Source organism: Taudactylus pleione, unplaced genomic scaffold, assembly GCF_031769625.1.
Source record: "Taudactylus pleione unplaced genomic scaffold, aTauple2 ptg000041l, whole genome shotgun sequence".
Lineage (NCBI taxonomy): Eukaryota > Metazoa > Chordata > Amphibia > Anura > Myobatrachidae > Taudactylus > Taudactylus pleione.
In genome coordinates this window covers 44,003,280-44,024,349 of record NW_028284443.1, presented here as the reverse complement: position 1 = coordinate 44,024,349, position 21,070 = coordinate 44,003,280, and the positions used below count along the sequence as shown (strand labels likewise).

At 43.0% G+C, this 21,070-nt stretch overlaps 1 protein-coding gene across 1 annotated transcript in view; it reads right to left on the bottom strand.

Moving 5' to 3' along the window:
* The window catches only part of MYO16 (myosin XVI), a 309,776-nt gene that overhangs the window by 212,127 nt on the left and 76,579 nt on the right, over window positions 1-21,070 (bottom strand). The window contains exons 9-10 of the mRNA XM_088458316.1: window positions 19,205-19,355; window positions 14,501-14,611 (exon numbers count right to left, since the gene is read on the bottom strand). Coding sequence (XP_088314442.1) covers window positions 14,501-14,611; window positions 19,205-19,355 — 262 coding nt within the window. The remainder of the gene's footprint in view (window positions 1-14,500; window positions 14,612-19,204; window positions 19,356-21,070) is intronic.

The following is a 21,070-nucleotide window of genomic DNA, read 5'->3' as shown; positions in this document are numbered from 1 at the left end:
TGATGAATTACAGGGGATCTGTGATGAATTGCATAAATCTCTTGGAAGATAAAGTGTTCAAGAGGGTAACTTAAAGATACCAGAAAATAAAAAAGTGCATCAACTTTTGAATGCACACACATGCCTATGGTAAAATATCTAAACAAGAATTCATAGAATAATTTTGTTTAACAAAATTGAATCTATGCAATGTATCTGCCAAACACACTTGTATTATTTCTACAATGGAAATCGAATATCGGTTGTGAAGTTCTTCCAAACACTGTTCCACAAGTTACCATAAATGTGTTGGACTAGTATGTTGCTTTGCTTTGCTTATACCCATCTGTCCACATGGAGTGTTTTGCTATTAAACACACTGACACTTTACATTCTGGGCTAACACACGCTTGGAGTTAGTGGCTTTTATAAGCCGCCACTTGGTAAATAAACCCACACAGAGAGAAATCATCCTTTTACCTACTCAAAAGCTTACAAAAGCCCTGCGTGATGACCCAAGAATTTAACATTTTTATTCATCGGTCCATGTGACTGCTCTCCAGTCTTCAGTAGTCCACTAAAAAGCTGTAAGTAAACCATTATTTGTTCCCTGGAAAGGTGATAGATAGATAGATAGATAGATAGATAGATAGACGCATTATTTTTAAGTTTTTGTTAAACTTTTTAACCTTTAGCAGTTTACTGTTTACCTGTGTACTGTTTCAGGTTATTCAATGGCTTGCTTAAATTCAATAAAAACTGGACAAATGGGGGCATTCTAAGCCTTTTGAGATATGGTGCATATTCTATCTATCTATCTATCTATCTATCTATCTATCTATCTATCTATCTATCTATCTATCTAGTCTCTACACACACATACATACATACAAACATATGTATACATATATACAGACATGGACTAATATGAAAGTTACAAAATTAGTTGACTTCTATCGCTGTTTATTCCATATTTAAAAGAAATTAGACTTTGCATTTGTTTTTGAGTCAACAGAATGTTTTAAATGAAACAAATTAAAAAATTGGTATGGACAAGAATGATGGGATCCTTAAACTAATATTTTGTTTCACAACCTTTAGAGGTAATCACTGCAGTCAAGTGATTTTTGTATCTCTGAATGACTTCTGCTCCTGTCAATAGGTAGTTTGTCCCACTCTTCTTGAACAAATTGCTCACGCTGTCTCAGGTTTGATGGGTGCCTTCTCCAGACTGCATGCTTCAGCTCTTTTCATAAATACTTGAGGATTCAGATCAGGACCCATCAAAGGCCACTTCAGAATAGTCCAGTTTTGTTATTATCCATTCGTTGGTGCTTTTAGCTGTGTGTTTTGGGTCATTGTCCTGTTGGTGAACCCATGACCTGAAACAGAGCTTTCTGACACTGTGCGGTATATTTTGCTATAGAATCCTTAATAGTCTTAGGACTTTATTGTGCCCTGCACAGATTCAAGGCACCACATGTTAGGTGCAGCAAAACAGCCCCAAAACATAACTCAGCCACCTCCATGTTTAACAGTACATATGGGGGGCTTATGCAGCTGCTGCAGGAACTCCTTCGAGTCTTCCTCTATTTTTAAAGCGGCAATCATTTTAAAGGCAAAGCCAGCTTGAAAGTGCTGTGTTTTAGAACCCAGCGCTTAATAAACAAACCCCCTTGATTTTGGCATTCAGCTTCTATCTCTTTGAATGTTTTTTCTGCCATTCTCACTATCCATTTGTGTAATCTGGGGTCAGTTGTCCCCATGTGGCACGACCAAAGAGGATGGCTACAGTCCTATGGACATGCTAATAATATTTGCAACCGTAGTCACAGGAACATCAGGCTGGTTGGAGATGATCTTATAGCCTTTACCTTAAACATACTTCTTTATCATTTTCTTTTTGATCTCCTCAGAGAACTTTTTCCATTGCTTTCTCTGGTTCATGGTGCACACAATGATACCAAATTGCAGAGTGACTTTCTCCATTTGAATAGGCTGAATGACTGAATACAAGTGTAATGCTAACTTCAAGAAATAAATTAGTCTGAGATACCACTATAATCCAATTATTCATTTTCCTTTCTTACGGGTACAAACAAATCTGTCCAGGCCACTTTAGAATCTCTCTGGAGAATAAGCAATAATTTATCTCTTTTCACAGTTTGCTTGCTTTATTCTGTGATATACCAAAGGCAAACAGGTAAACATAAGACAGAAGGTTTTAATTTCACTCCCTTTCAGGATAAATTGAGCATTGTTTCATTGAGCTACGTATAAGGGAACCAACATATTTGTTCACGTCTATGTATAATATATATATATATATATGTGCTAAACTACATACTGTACAGTAGATGGTGCTTTCACAATCTCCCTGAAATGTTTTTTTTCAAAAGTACATGGGCATGTGTGGATTAAACATTTGATCGACAAATTACTATGAAGTTAACTATGCAAAGCTTTCCCCACCTAAAAGTACCAGTATACATAGTAAACAAAGACAAAATTTGCTAGGATTCAACAGTTTCTTTTACGCTCTTGTCAAGATATATTAGAAAAAGGTCTGAGAACATTTTGGTTATTATTCTACATTGCCTCCTCACCCGTGTGTTCCTTATTGAAGTGGATGGGGATATAACAACCTACAGATCATAAGAATGGTCACAGCAGAACAGAGTATTTCTATAAGTCATATACTGTAGCAGCTTGAATTAAATCTTCAGTAACAGGTGAAGAAAATTATGTCTCACTTGGGAGAAATAAACTAACACTGCGCTACATTATGTTTTATTGCTTGTTCACAATTGTCAGATGATATAAATCATTAAGTAATGGTTGCTCCAATCTCCCTTCTGTACACTAGTAAAAGTATACTGCTGTTTGTCACATAAAAAAACAGAAAAGTATACCTTCTGCATTTCTATCTGTATGAAGAAAAGTAAGAGGCTCACCATAATATTTACAAATATATGTGAGCAGGGGATGTAGTCTGGAACCCGACAGTCTAAATGCCGACCGCCGGCTTTCAGACTGCTTTATCCCGACTAGGGACGAATGACAGGTGTCACACCCGTGAGCAGGGTATACATCACATACCTAATAAAGAAAAGGTAACAGACATACAGTACACATGATACTAAGGTTGTAATTATCATATATAGCTATTGTCATACATCAGAGTCTAGGTCCCAGTTACTGGGTTCGGCGGTGTCACCTTACTGCTATCTGTGTTCCCACTGGCCACCTGCTGCATCCCTGAGATCTGGGATCACTCATCTGCTAATATGCCGCCATTACGGACAGTATCACATGATCCACTATGACAAACCAGCCTCCATCGGTTCGTCACATGATTAATCCAGCCTACCAGTTCCAAGGCCGCCCTATTTAAACCAGGACTGCTGACTGCTTATTGCCAGAACAACTTCTCTCTCTAGAGTTCAGTACCCTGGCTCCTGGTTCCATTTGCATCCTACTTCTGATCTGGGACACCCTTCTCATTCATGGCAGCATTAGCAATGCCACTATGCATGAAGAAATTCACAAAGGACTGCTCTCTTGGTAAGAGCTGTCCTTTGCGAATGAGGGACTTTCGGATCTATGACCCAGAAGCCTCTCTGGCGTACTTCTGCGCATGTGCAGAAGTACGCACATACCTCAGGGGGTGCGTGGAGGGATTCAATTGGATCTCTCTCACAGCACTCTCCGAATAGAAGCCCATATGCTTCTAAAGGATAACGCCATCAGGAGATGGCGTTACCCTCCGCAACCATGCCCTGGAGTGCATCGCATTCTGGGGCTTAGTGCATATGAGAAATGCGGTCATACCCACATTTTGGGGGGTTTGACCGCATTTTTCCATTTGCTGCATCCCGCCCCAAGTCTCAATATCCAGCATTACTATCAGCATTCTGCATCTGACTCAGGGCCTGATTCAGAGTCGGACGCTATTTGCGAACGGTCGTTCAGAAAAAGGGGCCGGCTATTTAAATTGAGCGCTCGCTCTTTACGGTCTGTTGACGCCTCTATGTCGGAGCAAGCGAACGAAACATGCGCTCGCTATTTTGTAAAGACGCCCCCTGGCCGTTCGCATCATATGTCATCTCCGCTATTTATTAGATTAATCGAGTACATCGAAAGGCGTCTGCACTGCTCGCAGTGCTTGTGGTAGGTTTTACTTCCCGCAATCACTGCGAGCAGTTCAGGCTAAAAGACAACCAAGTGACGTGATCGATGACACTCCCTTACTAATTATGCACTCCCATTAAACGCCCGTTTTGACCGTTTGGCACGCCTGCGTTCGGATCTCCACTCCTCGTTTTCAAGCACCTTCCCCTGTTACCACCCACAAACGCCTCATTCTGTCACTCAAATTAGCAGACCCTCGCTGTTTTGCGAGTGCACAATTTCTGACCGCAATGACTGGTTGGCGCATGTGCATTACGACTCATACGCATGCGCAGATGTGCGGACATCGCTCGGAGAGAACGAGCGGCCGCTTACAAGCGGCTCTGAATCAGGCCCTCAGTCTCCAGTCTTGCTGACAGCATACTGAGCTTGTTAAGTTACCAAGCTCCAGTATTTGCTTCATATGCATCCTGCCTCAGTGTATTCCAACACACCTACTCCAGTAATTACTTTACAAGCATTCAGCCTCAGTATGTCCCAGCACACCTGCTTCAATAATTGCTACACAACATTCCGCTTTTGTGCTATCCAGAAAACCTGTACAAACTTTGCTTCTCAGCATTCCGTGTAGTGCTATCCCGAAAACCTGTTCCAGTATTGCTTCACAGCATATTCCCCCTGAAGCCAGCAAGCAGTTCCAACATCACTTAAGTTACAGTCTGCTTCATTATGCCCTGCTTTCAGTTCCAATATCACCTACAGCCTGCCTCTGCTGTACTACATTGCATCCACAAACTGTTCTAGTGTATTTTATCTCTATTGCAAGGTATCCACATACCCATATCTAACCTGTATCCAGTTGTCCCAAATACCAACTAGTAGCATTGGCCCATAAGAGGAGAATCATTATCAAGGCCTGAAGCTTCGTCTGCTCTCCTATAAGTGCAGCTAGCCCCTGGGGTCCCGATCCAAATCTACAAAACCCCAGGGTTGTAAAAGTAATCTAGAACAAAGAATTAGTAAATCATGTAAAAAGTACAAAGTGCGGAGGGGAAACAATAATAGACACCAGATGTTACAGTCAATAGGTCGACATGTACACATGGTCAAAATGGGGGGCTGGGCTGCACATCCTAATTTAAACGCAATAAGAGGTGCTACCTTGCTGAGACCTGTAGTTCTACAGCAGAAGTACAAATGGTCGACAGGGTAAAAGGTTGACAAAAAATGGTCGACACGAAAATGGGCAACGTATTTTTTTGTGTTGTTTTTTTAGGGTTAGGCACTTACCGGTGAGTTAGGGTTAGGCACCTGCCACGATAGTTAGAGTTAGGCACTTACCTTGAAGGTTAGGGTTAGGCACTTGGAGGGAGGGTTAGGCACTTACCGGAGGGTTAGGGTTAGGCACTAGAATGGATGGTTAGGGTCAGGCACCTACACCGATGGTTAGTAGGGAGGATTAGGAATAGGCACAAATGGGAGGGTTAGGGTGAAGATTAGGGTTAGAATAAACATGCGTCGATCATTTTTGTGTCGACACTTTGACCATGTTGACCATTTATACCCGTCAACCTCCTTACATGTCGGCATTTAGTTTGTCGACCTATTGACTGTCTAACATCTGGTGTCTACCTAGATACTGTAGACCTTTTTACTGTCTACCACACGGAAGTAGCATATCAGGAAAGGATAGTGGGGTGGGAAATGAGGTTAAAGGTGTGGGTGAGATACACATAGAGCAGTCTGAGGATTATGATTAAGGATGGCAATCCACCATTGATGGCCTATGGCCGATTGCAAGTGTTTTTCTTTTTTTGCCAGTAATGATTCGGAAAATTTGCATTTAAATTAGAGATGTGCACCGACCCCCATGTTTTGGAACTGGATCTCCCCTGGTTTTGGATCTGGATTGGTTTTGCCAAAACCTCTCCTCGGTGTTTTGTTTTTGGGTTTTGGCTTTAGATCTGGATTCTTTCTTAAAAAAATAAATAAACAGCTAAAATCACATAAAATGAGCCTTTTTTGTTCCTACAGTATTTATAACCTCAATAACATTTATTTCCACTCGTTTCCAGTCAATTTTGACCACCTCACAGCTCACAATATTGATTTTTTTTCATCTAGTTAAAGGGCCAAAAGGTTGCATCCAGCTTGCTGGCTCAAAACTGATAGATATAATTATTAATAGAGTTTAGGACTGTGCAAAGATGATGGTTGGGATACACTTGAAGATTGAAGAATTGATAGTTGATAGACAATTCATTGGTGCAGCCCTGGGTTGAATAATTAATAATAAAAAGAAATTCATTGGTGCAGCCCCTGGCTGTAAAATTGAAAAATTAATTGAAAAACAATTCATTGGGTGCAGCCCCAGCCTGAATAATTAATAATAAAAATAAATTCATTGGTGCAGCCCCTGGCTTTAAAATTGATAATAAATTAATTTAAAAATAAATCATTGGTTCCTAAACCAACCATAACATTAATTTAAAATGTCAACCACCACATAATGGAAAGGAAAAAGGTACAAGATGGAATAGTCCTTGGGCCCTCTCATCCACCCTTATGTTGTATACAAAACAGTTTAATAAATCAATCATTTCAGCGACAAGGACTGCCAACTGTGGCTGAAATGATTGGTTTGTTTGGACCCCATAAAACAAGCTGCCAATGTGCATTGGACATGGAAAGGAAAATGATCCCATACACAAACTGGCTTTACATTACAAGTTGTTGTCGTCCTCATCATCCCCATCAGTGTGTACATCCTCTTCTTCACACAATATTAATTCGTCCCCACTGAATGGAGACCATATCACACATAGTCACGGTAGAAGACATGTCACTAGTAGGTAGTTCTCTCAGGCCCGACCAGATGTCATTTTTTGGTGAACAATCTGTATGATCAGCAGGCATTCTGTAAGGAAAATTGAGTTTTTTCCTGGCAGCTGCAGAAACTGAAGAAGGAGATGATGGCGTTTCACATGCAGCTGCAGCTGGCAATTTTTTTACCAACAGCTCTTTGCATAGTTTTAGATTTCGGTCTGTTGGAAAAAAACTCACAAGGTAGGACTTAAACCTAGGATCCTGAATGGTCGCCAAAATATATTTTTCAGATTTCAATAGATTGATGACTCTTGGATCCTGGTGAAGTGAATCAAGGGCTTGATCCACCAATACGATATACCTTGCGCAATCACTCTGTTTCAGTTCCTCCTTCAGTTTCTCCAGCTGTTTTTGCAAAAGTCTGATGAGAGGAATGACCTGACTCAAGCTGGCAGTGTCTGAACTAACTTCACGTGTGGCAAGTTCAAAGGGTTTGAGAACCTTGCACAACATGGAAATTATTCTCCACTGCACTTGAGTAATGTGCATTCCCTCTCTACGGCCTACAGTATGTCATAGGCCATTGTATAGCCCTGGATGGCCTTTTGCTGTTCCTCCATCCGCTGAAGCATTTAGAGGGTAGAATTCCACCGAGTTACTGAGTTACTACCTCTTGCTTCAGCTGATGGCAGGGCAAATTTTACAGTACCTGCTGGTCATGCAATCTTCGACAAGCGTTTGCCGAATGTCTAAAATGTCTGGATATTTTGCGGGCCACCAAGAGCATCTCCTGCATGCCCCTGTCATTTTTTTAAAAATGTTGCACTACCAAATTAATTGTGTGAGCAAAACATGGGCCGTGTTGGAATTCGCCCACATGTAATGCTCTCACAATATTGGTGGCATTGTCTAAAATCACAAATCCAGAGGAGAGTCCAAGTGGGGAAAGCCTTTTAGCAATGATTTCCCTGAGTTTTTCAAAGAGGTTCTCAGTGGTATGCCTCTTAGTGAAACCAGTTATACAAAGAGTAGCCTGCCTCTGTATCAGCTGTCTATTGGTAGATGTTGCTGCTGCTGTTGCTGTTGTAGGCAATACACCTACCCAGTGGGTTGTCACAGTCATGTAATCTTTAGTTTGTCCTGTCCCACTTGTCCACATATCAGTGGTCAAGTGGACAGTGGGTACAACGGCATTTCTGAGGACATTGATAAGGTTTTTTTAATGTCCTTGTGCAGACTTGAAATTGCTGTTCTAGCGAAGTGGAATCTAGAAGGGATCTGGTAGCGAGGACACAGGACCTCAATTAACTGTTAAAAACCCACTGCAGTAATGGCGGATACTGGATGCACATCTAATACCAGCAAAGCTGTTATGGCATCAGTAATCAGCTGTGCAACTGGGTGATTGCTGTCATACTTGTTGGCCCTTGCAAACTATTGTTTGACAGTTAATTGTTTTTTGGAGGATACACTACAAGTAGTCTTCCTCCTGGTCCAGTTCTGGGATGAAGATCCACTCACAGCTACAGCAGCAGCAAAAGGTGTAGTCATCAAGGATCCTTCTGAGGAATCACGGATAGGAGAGGAGTCAATCATGCTTCGAATAACAACACTAGATGCAGCAGGACTACTCCCGATGATGAATGAGGATGTTGATGATGCAGGTGTTGGTGGTGGGATCGAAGGCGCTTGGATCCCACAGAGAGGGAGCAGGTAGGTGACACTGGACTTGTTACATTTTGAGTTTTGGAACTTGGCGACATACACTATGATATTTGATGAATGCGGTTCAAGTGACGTAACAAGGAGGAGGTTCCTAGGTGGTTTAGGTCCCTCCCTCTACTCACTCTTGCTTGGCAATGGCAATACATATGGCTTGACAACTGTTGTCCAGATTGGGGTGGAAATAATTCCACACATGAGAAGTTGATTTTTTTGTCTTTTGCCCCGGCATGACAACAGTGGGTTTTGGCTTTTTCAATCCATGGGCAACAGCTGTTACATTACTTCCACAAAGGACATCCTCTGCATCAACATCCTCATCACCAACATCTTCATCATCAACATCCTCATCATCCTTAGCACCTTCAACTACCAAATATCCTCCTCCTCCATGTGCAATTCCACACTGACTACGTCTGCAAGATGTTGACTGCCCTTCCCCACATTTACAGAGGGCACACAAATGTTGGAACTTGGAGGATCCTCCAGTACACTAGTATTTAGGTCTGGCTCACACATGGCAACTGCAGACACACTTGCACTCTCCTCTGGGATTTGTAATTTCGATTTCTCAGGGCACACAGTTGGTTTTTCCGGAGCTGTCTTACTCTTCTTAACAACCTTCAATTTTTTAATGGTACCACCACCACTACTACTACAAGCAGAAGGGCTATCAGAACCAGTAGTCAACATAAATAAAGGCCAAGGCCTTATCCTTTCCTTGCCACTTCGTGTAGTGAATGGCATATTGCCAATTTTTTGTTTATCTAAAGGCAACTTGCCGTTCAATTTTTTTTTTCTTTACTACAGTAAAAGTAGCTTTACCATATCCATGGCGTGACTTAAGCCCTGGGGCATGGGTCTTCATAGAGGACAAGGAAGTTGACGGCCTTGCATTATCATGATGACTGCTGGTGGCAGCTACAACATGTGGATCTTGGCCTTGCTCTCCTGTCATGTGGCAGCCCTCCATATTTTCTGCGGTCTTGGAACAGTGTCACAAGCACCAATAGTGTAGTCAAGGTGCGGCTACAAAATTCACACACGTGCAGTCGTGCGCACACAGAAAAGAAATATACAAAAGACACTATTTTTTTTTTTTTCGGGTCCAGAACTTGGGCCCAGAGCACAGATTGATGACGACTGGAGTTGGGCAGCACTAGGTTGCAATTTGCGTTGCTGGCTGTATCTTGATCTTGTGCGGCTAAGCCTAACACGTACACACAGAAAATAAATAGACAAAAGACACTATTTTTTTGTGGGTTTTTTTCGGGTCCAGAACTTGGGCCCAGAGCTCAGATTGATGATGACTGGAGACGGGCAGCACTAGGTTGCGTTGCTGTATCTTGTGCGGCTAAGCCTAACATGCACACAGAAAAAAAATAAAAAGACAATCTTTTTTTTTCGGGTCGAGAACTTGGGCCCAGATGGACGCAGCAGACAGCACAGCACCAGCCCAGATGGATCAGCACCAGCCCAGATGGATGCAGCAGACAGCACAGCACCAGCCCAGATGGATCAGCACCAGCCCAGATGGATGCAGTAGACAGCACAGCACCAGCCCAGATTGATCAGCAACAGCACCAGCCCAGATGGACACAGCAGACAGCACAGCAGTGACAGCACCAGATGGATCAGCAGTTCACCAGCCCAGGACACAGCAGACAACACAACACCAGCACAGGTAAGTAATACTACCTCTCCCAGCCCTACACTACCCATCCTCCCTGTTCAGTCTTCAAAGCCGGAGTTAAATGGCTGCCGGCCGCCGCGTGGTCCCTTATATACATAGAGACGAAAGCTTGCGAGCTGGCCACAGTGATCGGGTCACAGCTGCAGCTGCGGCTACATGAGCCGTGGATGCTGCTTCTATGGAACGGGACACGCTGGAGGGGCAGCCATGCTTGCAGAGGGACCAGAAGGTCCCTCTGATGTAGGCGGCTGCTGGAAGATTAGCTTCCCACAGCCGCCTAGTGGCCATTTCTGACTGGTCGTATCAGATAGGACCATGTCAGGGAAAGCTCTGTCTGGTGTGGTCGTATCTGATACGACCGTGCCAGGCAAGTGGTTAAGTCCCAAGGACCATCAATTGTAATGTAGATCAGATTACATAATCTGGCTAATTTTACTTTCAGAAACCAAATGCTGGTGTTTGTGACCTAACATAAAGTATTCAATTAAAAATTGTACTTTCTGATGTTGTTTGTACTACATGATCATGCATTATTAGAAAGGTGACATTTTGCATGGAGTGTAAGAGGAAGTGACCATTATTTGTAGATGTTCGATGGGTGCCACAAAGTGCCTAAATTTGGACAAGGTCTCCAGTTGTGGTACAAACAGAGGAGTAGCGTGTAACCATGGTGCCCGGAGAAAGTGGATGTCATAGCACCCTAAGCTCCCTGTACTGAACTGTGCCAGTGTTACACAAAAAGCCTGCAGGCGAATATAGAAGGGAAGAGAAAACAGCAAACAGTGGGCCTGATTCAGAGCCGCTCGTTCGCTCTGAGCGATGTTCGCACAACTGCGCATGCGTATGGGTCGTAATGCGCATGCGCAAACCAGTCATTGTGGTCGGAAATCGTGCGCTCGCAAAACAGTAAGGAGCTGCTAATTTGATTGACAGAATGTACCGTTTGTGGGTGGTAACAGGGGAATGTGCTTGAAAACGGGGGAGTGGAGATCCGAACGCAGGCGTGCCTAACGGTGAAAAGGGCGTTTAGTGGGAGTGCATAATTAGTAAAGGAGCGTCATCGACCACGTCACTGCTCGCAGTGATAGTGGTAGGAAAAAGCTACCACAAGTACTGCGAGCAGTTCAGATGCCCGATTAATCTAATAAATACCGGAGATGACGTGTGATGCGAACGGCAAAGGGGCGTCTTTACAAAATAGGGAAATCCTGGAATGTTTCGGTGATGCACTATCTGACATTAAGGGGTAGCTCCTTTGGTACTGCTTTATTTATGTATAGCACCTAGGATCTTACATTTGCTCCTTTGAATTGCTATTAGTCAATAGAGGAGATTAAATTAAATGATCAGAATATATAATACAAATTGACAGAATACATATGTAAGAGTGAAATTCCAAAGGGTGCAGTTTATTACTCCAATTACTGCCCCGAGCAGCTTTCACTGGAGTGAGAACACCTATGTGAAGCTCAATTCTCATCTATGCTCCTATTTAGCAAATATACATTGCACCTATATTAATGTGAGTACTACTAACCATGTCATGTTCTGTTTACCACCATTATTATTATTTCAAATTTTTAAAAACCTTTCAAATAACACTTTGTGGTCATGCCTGGGAACACCTCATTACTTTTAAAAGCAAAGCAGTGACTTTTTTTAATCTCATACCTTATAATTTAAGTTTTCATATAGTTTAGGACTTTACCCCAGATGGGCTGTAGTTAATATGCTGGCGGACAAGATGCCGGCCACCGATATACGCTGGAATCCCGCCGCCCGGCAGAATGCCAACGCCGCAATCGCGAAAGTGAACAGGATACTGGCGCCTGCATCCCGACTGCCGGAATCCCGAACTAAGGATCCAGATAAGTATCAGCGTTAGGCTGGGGATAAGGGGGTTAGGTTTAAGGACAACCGGGGAGGGGGGAACTAGGGTTAGGCAACCCCCAGGGAGTGTTAGGGATAGGCCGCCATACTGTGCAGTGCCCCATGCATTCTGGTACCCTGGATGGCGCCCCTTGTCCATTTTGGCACCTGGAGCTCATGCTCCACCGGAACCACCCTCGCTACGCCTCTGGGTACAAAATACTGATGACCAGGAATGATGGAAGATTGCTTAGATGATTGCATAAATATGATTGCATAAATAGAGGTAGACATAAAAATAAATACAGTTAAGCATGAATACAAAGCACAACACTGAACGATTGCATGAGTACAAACCATAAATACAAACATTAAGGGCCTGAATCAGAGATGGATGGATTTGCAGAACCGTAAACAAGCAGCTGTGGAAATCCATCCATCTCTGATGTAAATGCATAAATGCAGAAGAAGGTGCCACACACCTCCTTGTTGCAGTTGCGATCCCAGCACTGTGACGCAGACAGTGAAGCTCAAGCTACCCGCAGCCTGGCCGGTGCCTGGTCATGCATCTGACGCAGACCCTAACCTCATCCCTCCCGTAAAACAGGTAACCAGGCACTTCGCTCCCCTTGGGAGGCTCTGCAAGCAAGCTCGCAGGACCCGTTCTGCACATGTGTTTGATTGCATTCTTATTCACCTACTGTAATTTTTTAAACTAAACAAACTAAACAACAGGTATATAATTAACTATAACAAACTAGAAAAACATTAGTGATAACAACACTGATAAACCTACACAAAGTATATTTTCGATTATAATAATGTATAAGTGAAACAAAGGAATTATACATTTTAATATTTTGTCTCTTTTTCTCATTTTTTAATTATAACCTATAAAGATTGATTTTTATTGGACATAAAAAAAAGAAAACAACCCATTTACTTCCCTACTTAATTGTGTTGGACTGGAAGCATTTTAATGACCTTACAGAATTATTATTATTATTATTATTATTATTACCAGTTATTTATGTAGCGCACACATATTCTCAGCGCTGTACATAGAATATTCAGCCATTCACATCAGTCCCTGCCCCAGTGGAGCTTACACTCTATATTCCCTACCACATGCTCACATGCACACACACACACACACATACATACTAGGGGTAATTTTTGTTAGGAGCCAATTAACCTACCAGTATATTTTTGGAATGTGGGAGGAAACTGGAGCACCCGGAGGAAACCCACGCAAGCACAGGGAGAATATACAAACTCCACACAGTTAGGGCCGTAGTGGGTATCGAACCAACGACCTCAGTGATGTGAGGCAGTAATGCTAACCATTACACCCTCTGCGCTGCCCATAAGACCTAGGGCCTGATTCAGACCCACTCGCGAGCGGCTGTCCGCTCGCAAGTGGGTCGATGTTGTGCACTGCGCATGCGCACGATGGCGGGAGCTCCGTCGTGCGCATGCGCCAGACGCGACGAGCGAAGGACTTTCCTTCGCTCGTTGTGTCTGATCAAAGGGGGCGTGCTGTCGATGTTGATTGACAGCACGCCCCCTTTGGTGGGCATGCCGGGGGCGTGCCTCCCTGACGGGGGCGTTCCCAAGGGAACGCCTACCGTCAGAAGCCGGCCCACTGACATCACTAGTGATGTCAGTGGGAGTGATTTTGGCTCTGATAGAGCCAAAATCACTCCGGGCCTTGCGGTTGAAATCCTCAACCGCAGGCTCCGGCTCGCAGTGGCAATGGTCACGATGGTCAAGACCATCGCGGCCATCAAACTGCATGCTCGTATAGGCTGTGGGTGGTGACCCACAGCTATACGAGCGTCCAGGAGGACGCTCCATAATTATGGAGGCCGGCCCTCATTCAGAGCGTGCGCTCCGCTCAGAGCGTACGGCTCTGAATGAGGGCCCTAGTTCCTTCCTTTTGTTTTCTGGTCAGTCATCATTCTGTTCCTTTTGGATGAAAAATAATCAGTTGATCAACCGATTTGGCCTTTTGATTTTTGCTGGAGTATTTTGAATGACTGGACTGTAATGAGTGTGACCAGTTATCCAAAAATAACACCAGATTTTCCAAATAAATGGTGAATCCCAAAATTTAACTGCAAACACAAGAGACTGGGGTGAGACTGGTTGTGCTTGCTCTCTCACAGAAAATGTCTAGACAAACATTTTTCTCCTATTACACAAATTTAATTAAAACAAAACATATTTATAGATTGCATTAGTTCACTGGATAGACAGGTTTTATTTTCTGTGACTTACATATATCTGGTTGTTGTTGTAACGCTTTTGAATCTCATACAACAGGCTGCTGTCTGTGAGCTCGCTGAGAGTTGCTAAGTCGTCGTTTGGAGCAGCAGGCATTAATTTGATCTGAGCAAATAAAAAGAAGGGTATATTTTGCTGGTTGTACGATTAGAAAATGCTTACAGTGTATTCTCATTACTTTACTTGCTAAGTGCTTGGCAGCCATAATGCATATTCAACATGTGTAAACTACTGCAGTGGTTCCAAAACTGGATGCCTTGGCACCACGAGGTTCTACAGGGTTGATGGCCCATGACCAAATCAAATTATTTATAGTCAATATGATAGTAAAAAACAGTGCTGGGCAGTGTCAAACGCAGGATTTTGAAAGGGGGGGAGGGTTACCAAACCAATGAAAGAACATCTATCCACATATATATATATATAAAAAGTACTTGGGATGTCCGGAACTCAAAAGCACAATCAACGGTCCGGGTGCCCCTCCTGGTGTCCTCCGTTAGGCAGAGGTATGATAACCACAATTGAGTGGCCTGATTGTTATACCTGTATGTCGGAGTGTCAGTGTCGGAGTGTCAGTGTCAGAGTGTCAGTGTCAGAGTGTCAGTGTCAGAGTGTCAGTGTCAGTGTGTCAGAGTGTCAGTGTATCAGTGTGTCAGAGTGTCAGTGTGTCAGTGTGTCAGTGTCAGAGTGTCAGAGTGTCAGTGTCAGAGTGTCAGTGTCAGAGTGTCAGTGTCAGAGTGTCAGTGTGTCAGAGTGTCAGTGTGTCAGTGTGTCAGAGTGTCAGTGTCAGAGTGTCAGTGTCAGAGTGTCAGTGTCAGAGTGTCAGTGTCAGAGTCTCTCTCTCTCTCTCTTCTCTCTCTCTCTCTCTCTCTCGATTTGGGACCACTACAGTAAAATATATCACGCAGCCTATCAGCCTATGACCGGCTATACAAACACTGACTGACAGACACACACAGACAAACACGCACACCTCTATCACTAAAAAACATGAATGCAGCAGGCAATAAATACAGCCAGCATGATTTAGTAAAGGGCCCCCTCCCCCCAGTAGCACCCCTTATACAGTGCCCCCAGTAGTGGTCGCCCTATGCAGTGCCCCTTATACAGTGCCCCCAGTGGTGCCCCTTATGCAGTGCCTCCAGTAGTGTCCCTTATGCAGTGCTCCCAGTAGTGGTCCCCCTAAGCAGTGCCCCCAGTAGTGCTCCTTATACAGTGCCCCCAGTAGTGCCCCGTATACAGTGTCTCCCTATGTAGTGCCCCCAGAAGTGGTCCCCCTATGCAGTGCCCCCAGTAGTGCCTCTTATACAGTGCCCTCAGTAGTGCCCCTTATACAGGGCCCCCTATACAGTGCCCCATATATAGTGCCTCCAGTAGTGGTCCCAGCTATGCAGTGCCCCCAGTAGTGGTGCCCCCTATGTAGTGTCCCCAATAGTGGCCCCTCTGCGCAGTGCCCCTTATACAGTGCCCCCAGTAGTGGTCCCTCCTATGCGGTGCCCCCAGTAGTGCCTTTAATGCAGTGCCCCAGTAGTAGTCCCCCCAATGCAGTGCCCCTTACATATATACATAGACACAAAAAAACACCTGAATCCCCGAACCTGCCACTGTCTGCTCCTCCGTCCTCCCAGCCTGCTCTGTGCTGTTCGGAGATGACGTCTCTCCCATCACCCACTGCGGGAGACGGATGGTGGAGCTCATGAGTGAGCTCCAGCCTAGCTCTGGCAGTGTGAGCAGCAACCAATGAGAGTCTATCTGACTCTCATTGGCTGCTAAAACAAACACAGCACCACTGGGAAGTATGAGTGTACTACCAGTCGCCAGCGGCGGTGTGCTTGTTACTGTGCAGTGCGGACCGCACTCACTGCGGTCTGCTCTACACTTACTGATCGGCGGGCAGGGGGGCTTTCTGGGTACTCACAAAATTCATAAAATATGTGGACAAACAGAAGAGCAATCCTGCCCCGCACCACATACATGACACTAATAAGCTCCTACCTATTATTTTATAGGCTGTACTTAATAAATGTTACTTCAAAGCTGATTGGTTGCCATGGGCAACTTCTCCACTGGTCCGCTTCACTAAGTTTTTCACTGCTTGATAAATAAACCCCTCAGGATGACAGGTAAGCACAATTTACTTAATTTAATAATTTTTAGAAAATTTCTCAATAAGAAACATTTGGCCTAGGGGTGCCGTGAGAAAAATGCTGATACTCTAGGGTGCCATGATGCATGAAAGTTTGGGAACCACTGGACTACTATACATTAGCTGTGTGTATAACCTCAGCACTTTATATATCAGTGGTTGTCATCTAGAGGCCTATATGCCATATACAACTGTACAAGGGTTTTTATTTGCTCCTCAGTGTGCTTGGGAACTTCCTAGTTTTAAGTTGACCCTTCATTATCAAATTGTAATGGGATCTAGGATGCCAACCAGAGCCGTAACTAGACTTTTTAGTGCCTTGTGCCAGAGAGGGCATCGGCGCCCCCCCACATTTTTTAAATAGGGAAATAAGATAGTGCACCTAAAAAAGAGCCATGGCCTCATGTGGAAGGGCCAGGGAAGAGATAGAGGAGGCCAGGCGATGCTGGGGATAAACGAAGAGGACGCTACAAGTGAGAATGATAATAAACAGGAAAATTGACAGGCCCAAACAGCGCCCCCTGCCATGCGGTGCCCTGTGCCAGGTCCATGGCACAGGTCGCACCACCCTAGTTACGGCCCTACCCAACTTGTTTGCATACCATAAAATTTTGTACAGCACTGCAATACATAAAATAGGATATATATGAATGCAGATGTAAATGTTTTTATACTTCACTTTAACACCATTTCAAATAGTTTGCAGTGAATTCCTGAGCAAGCTGGATTGGGGACTATGTTTTTTTCCTTTGTTCATCAAGGCATGTACAGTAGTTAATTGTCCCTTATAACCAGGAGAGTCCCAGATTTTGATGAGTTATCCTGGTATTTTGTCTCTGCGGATGTCCCAAATTTTCCATTGTAACCAACTGTGTTGTAGAAGTCCTCTTATTCTGTATATTGGATGCAATTCTCACTACCAAGAGGGCGTCATAATTGAATGTATATTGAACTGAAATTAACTAAATGCATTAAAATGACATTGTAACCAAGTTCAGTAGCATCACTAAGAGAAGCATGTAACATGCTTAAATAACCTGCCCAGTGTCTAAGAAAATAATTAAAAAATCTTCACAATAATGGCCATGAGCATATAATGAGTAGAAATTAATGAGTATACTGTATAATGAGTATGAGTATTATATATGAGTATATAATGCACAAAGTAAATAGAAATAAGGAGGGCTAAATACAGTCTCTGAATGGAATATACTGTACTGTATATTGCTATTTCACTTTGCGTTGCTCAGATTCTACTTACATACAGTGATGTTATGCTACATTTCACTGCATCATTCCCATGACTTTATGTTAAAATGTAAGCATCAGTAACTGTATTACCAGTTGCAGTTCATTGATACACTAGTCTTACATATTTTTCAGAATATGTGCCATGCCACATGGGTGATCTGCAGCGTGCTATAAAACTCTACTAGCCTCCTGCTATCCCTTCTGCTTTCCCTTATTGTACACCAACGGTTTTCCAGTAACAACTGTTTCCAGTTTTTCTTAGTTCTAAATTTCTTTTTAGCATTGTGCATTGTAATGTTTGTGAGCAATTACAGCCTGAAAGAACTGGGAGCAGTTCTACACACCAGCAATATATGACTGGCATGATAAATGCTCATGTCGCATAGCCTTTACATACACAACCTAGGGCGGATCGCAACTGCGATTATACATGCAATCGGCCAATTGTTGCTTTCTGCGTATGAATCGCAGTGTGCGAATCAGCCACTGTGATCGGGACTGTGATCACAGTGACTTCGCAGACCCATCGCAGAGTGATTGACAGGAAGTAGCGCTGAAGTTAGCAATCCCTGAGTAAGATCTGACCTTGAGCAAGTGTGCGTGAGGCTTCGATTGTACTCGATGTTACCGATGGTTTTGCAGTCTTGCTAAACATTACGGATGTGTGTAAGGTAAGGTGGGCGTCCTTAGGTAGTGCTGCGACAGCATAGCAATAGCAATGGATTAGCATATATACTGTTATCCTACATCATTATTACTATTGTGTTTTGGAGAAAAATCTGAAGACATCTCTATGTAAAAAGGGTAATAAGGTGCTCCTCATTTATTGCTAGTATGCAGGGGCAGGAATATAGCCAGTCCAGTGGGTGCGGCAGCCATGAGACCCAGTGAATAGGGGGCTCTACAATTCTAGTCTGTCCACTGCAGAAGCCCACTGTGAAGTGGAGGATGGGGGCAGGAGGCACTCCGCAGATATTGCTTTGTAGCCTAGAAATTGTTTGTTACACCCCTGCTAGTATATATAGTAATATGTGTAACTGAATCATCTAAAAAAGACAGTTCTGTATTATTTTGCTGCAAGGCACCTCCATTATACACAGTACTGAGCAGGGGGCTGAATATGAGTTCATGTCTGCTCCATAGTATGACTGAAGTCCCTCTGGGGTTGAAAGGGAGCTGTGTGAGACATTCTGACAAAAATCATACTGGTGGTAAGGGTCTTCCTAAAAAAATGATGATAACACATTTAATCTCTATTTTTCTATTGTATTATTTTTTGGGGGCTTTTGTAATCACATTACCTGTTCCAATTTAGCTGAGCTATTCATAGAGATTCTATCGGAAGCACTGTCTTGTGAGTAATGCTTGCTTGCTGTCTTTGCAGAGTCTTTGAACATTGTGTCTTTTTCCAGCAAACTATCTTGCTTTGCAATTGGCAAAGCCAATGGACGCCTGTAAAAAAAAAAAAAATTAAAAAAATTAGACGAACAGAAAAAAAACATTACTGAAATTAGCTCAGTCAGTCTCCCTAGAATAGAAGCAATTAACAGAGGATTTTAGATTAACTTATGTTCTGAATAAAAAACAAAACATGAAGCTAGTGATATTTAAAATTCAATTCCGTACAGCTATGCTAAAAATGCAGACGTAGGCAGAATAATCATGAGATTCGATTTTGTAAGGAAAACAGATCAATAAGCAATCTAAAAGTTTTTCACTGAATTCACAGGTGTACGTGAATCTACTGTAATAGAGAGACAAAGTATTTTTCCATTCGTTCAAGCAACACAACACATGATCTTTAAGCACTAGAAATGGTTATTGAATCTTGACATCTATTCTGTAAGTATATTATACAAACTGTTGTATACCGGTGAATAGATGATGGCCTACCAAAGCCGCTAAATACAGCTGAGATAGCCGCAGAATAGAATTCCTTAGTCACATATATAAGAGCTTACATTGCACAAGTAGACCATGACTTAAAAAATTCTGCACATCAAGCTAATGAGTTAATGAGCTATTAGACAATCACTGATAAGCAACAGTGCCAGTGATATAAAACATATTCAGGAGAATTTTGACAAAGCTGATGCTGTTGATATTCTTAATGCTGGCTGTATAAAAGGTATATAATGCTGCTCTCCTGATATCTACCAAATGTAATTAGATTTTTGTGTATTTATATACAGTACAAAATTCGCCACTAAAGATGACTATTAATATCTGTTATGTGAGCAATTTACTTCACACATGGAATTTTTTTTAGTAAATGTTGGGCCAAAGTGTTTACAGTCCTATACCAACTACACTACTGTTATCAATAACACCATATGCACATGATAAATCCTTAGAACCAGAACCCAAATCTTCACCTATATCAGACTCTTGTTCCCTACAGCCATTTCTGCCTACTCAGATGTCGCCAGGACTTCAGCATGGGCAGTACGGATTTATCATGGATTGGTATTATAAAGTCTATAATAATAGCCAAATGTACTAGGCAATATAACAAAATATACAGTATGCTCAATGTTATATAAAAGTCATAGATAACCTTCAGAGTATTTCCACAACAGTGCAAATAAGTACAATATATAATACTAGGGTTACCACCTGTCCAGAGTCCAGGCAGGTCGTGATACCGGATACTATGTGTACGGGAATTTGTACACTGTTCAGCAACATGCCCAACAGCGCAGAGCCGTAACTAGTCTTTTTGGTGCCCTGTGTAAGAAAGAGCATTGGCGCTCCACCCTATATTTCAAATAGGGACATAACGCACCCGATAAAGGACCATGGCCTCATAGAGAAGGGCCAGGGAAGAGATAGGGGAGGCCAGAAGATGCTGGGGATAAAATAAGAGGAAGCTACAAGTGAGAGTAATAATAAATAGAAAATTGACAGGCCCAAACAGTGCGTCCTGTCCTTCGGTGGCCGAGTTTCGACTAATCCTGGCTGAGAGAGTGACTTATGTGTTGTGTTCTAAGCCTTGGAGAGTGATAAAGTGGATGGAGATAAAGTACCAACCAAGCAGCTCCTAACTGTCATTTTTCAAACAGAGCCTGTAAAGTGACAGGAGCTGATTGGTTGGTACTTTATCTCCATCCACTTTATCTCTCTCCAAAGCTTAGTACATACTGTAGACCACCCCTTACTCTCCAAAT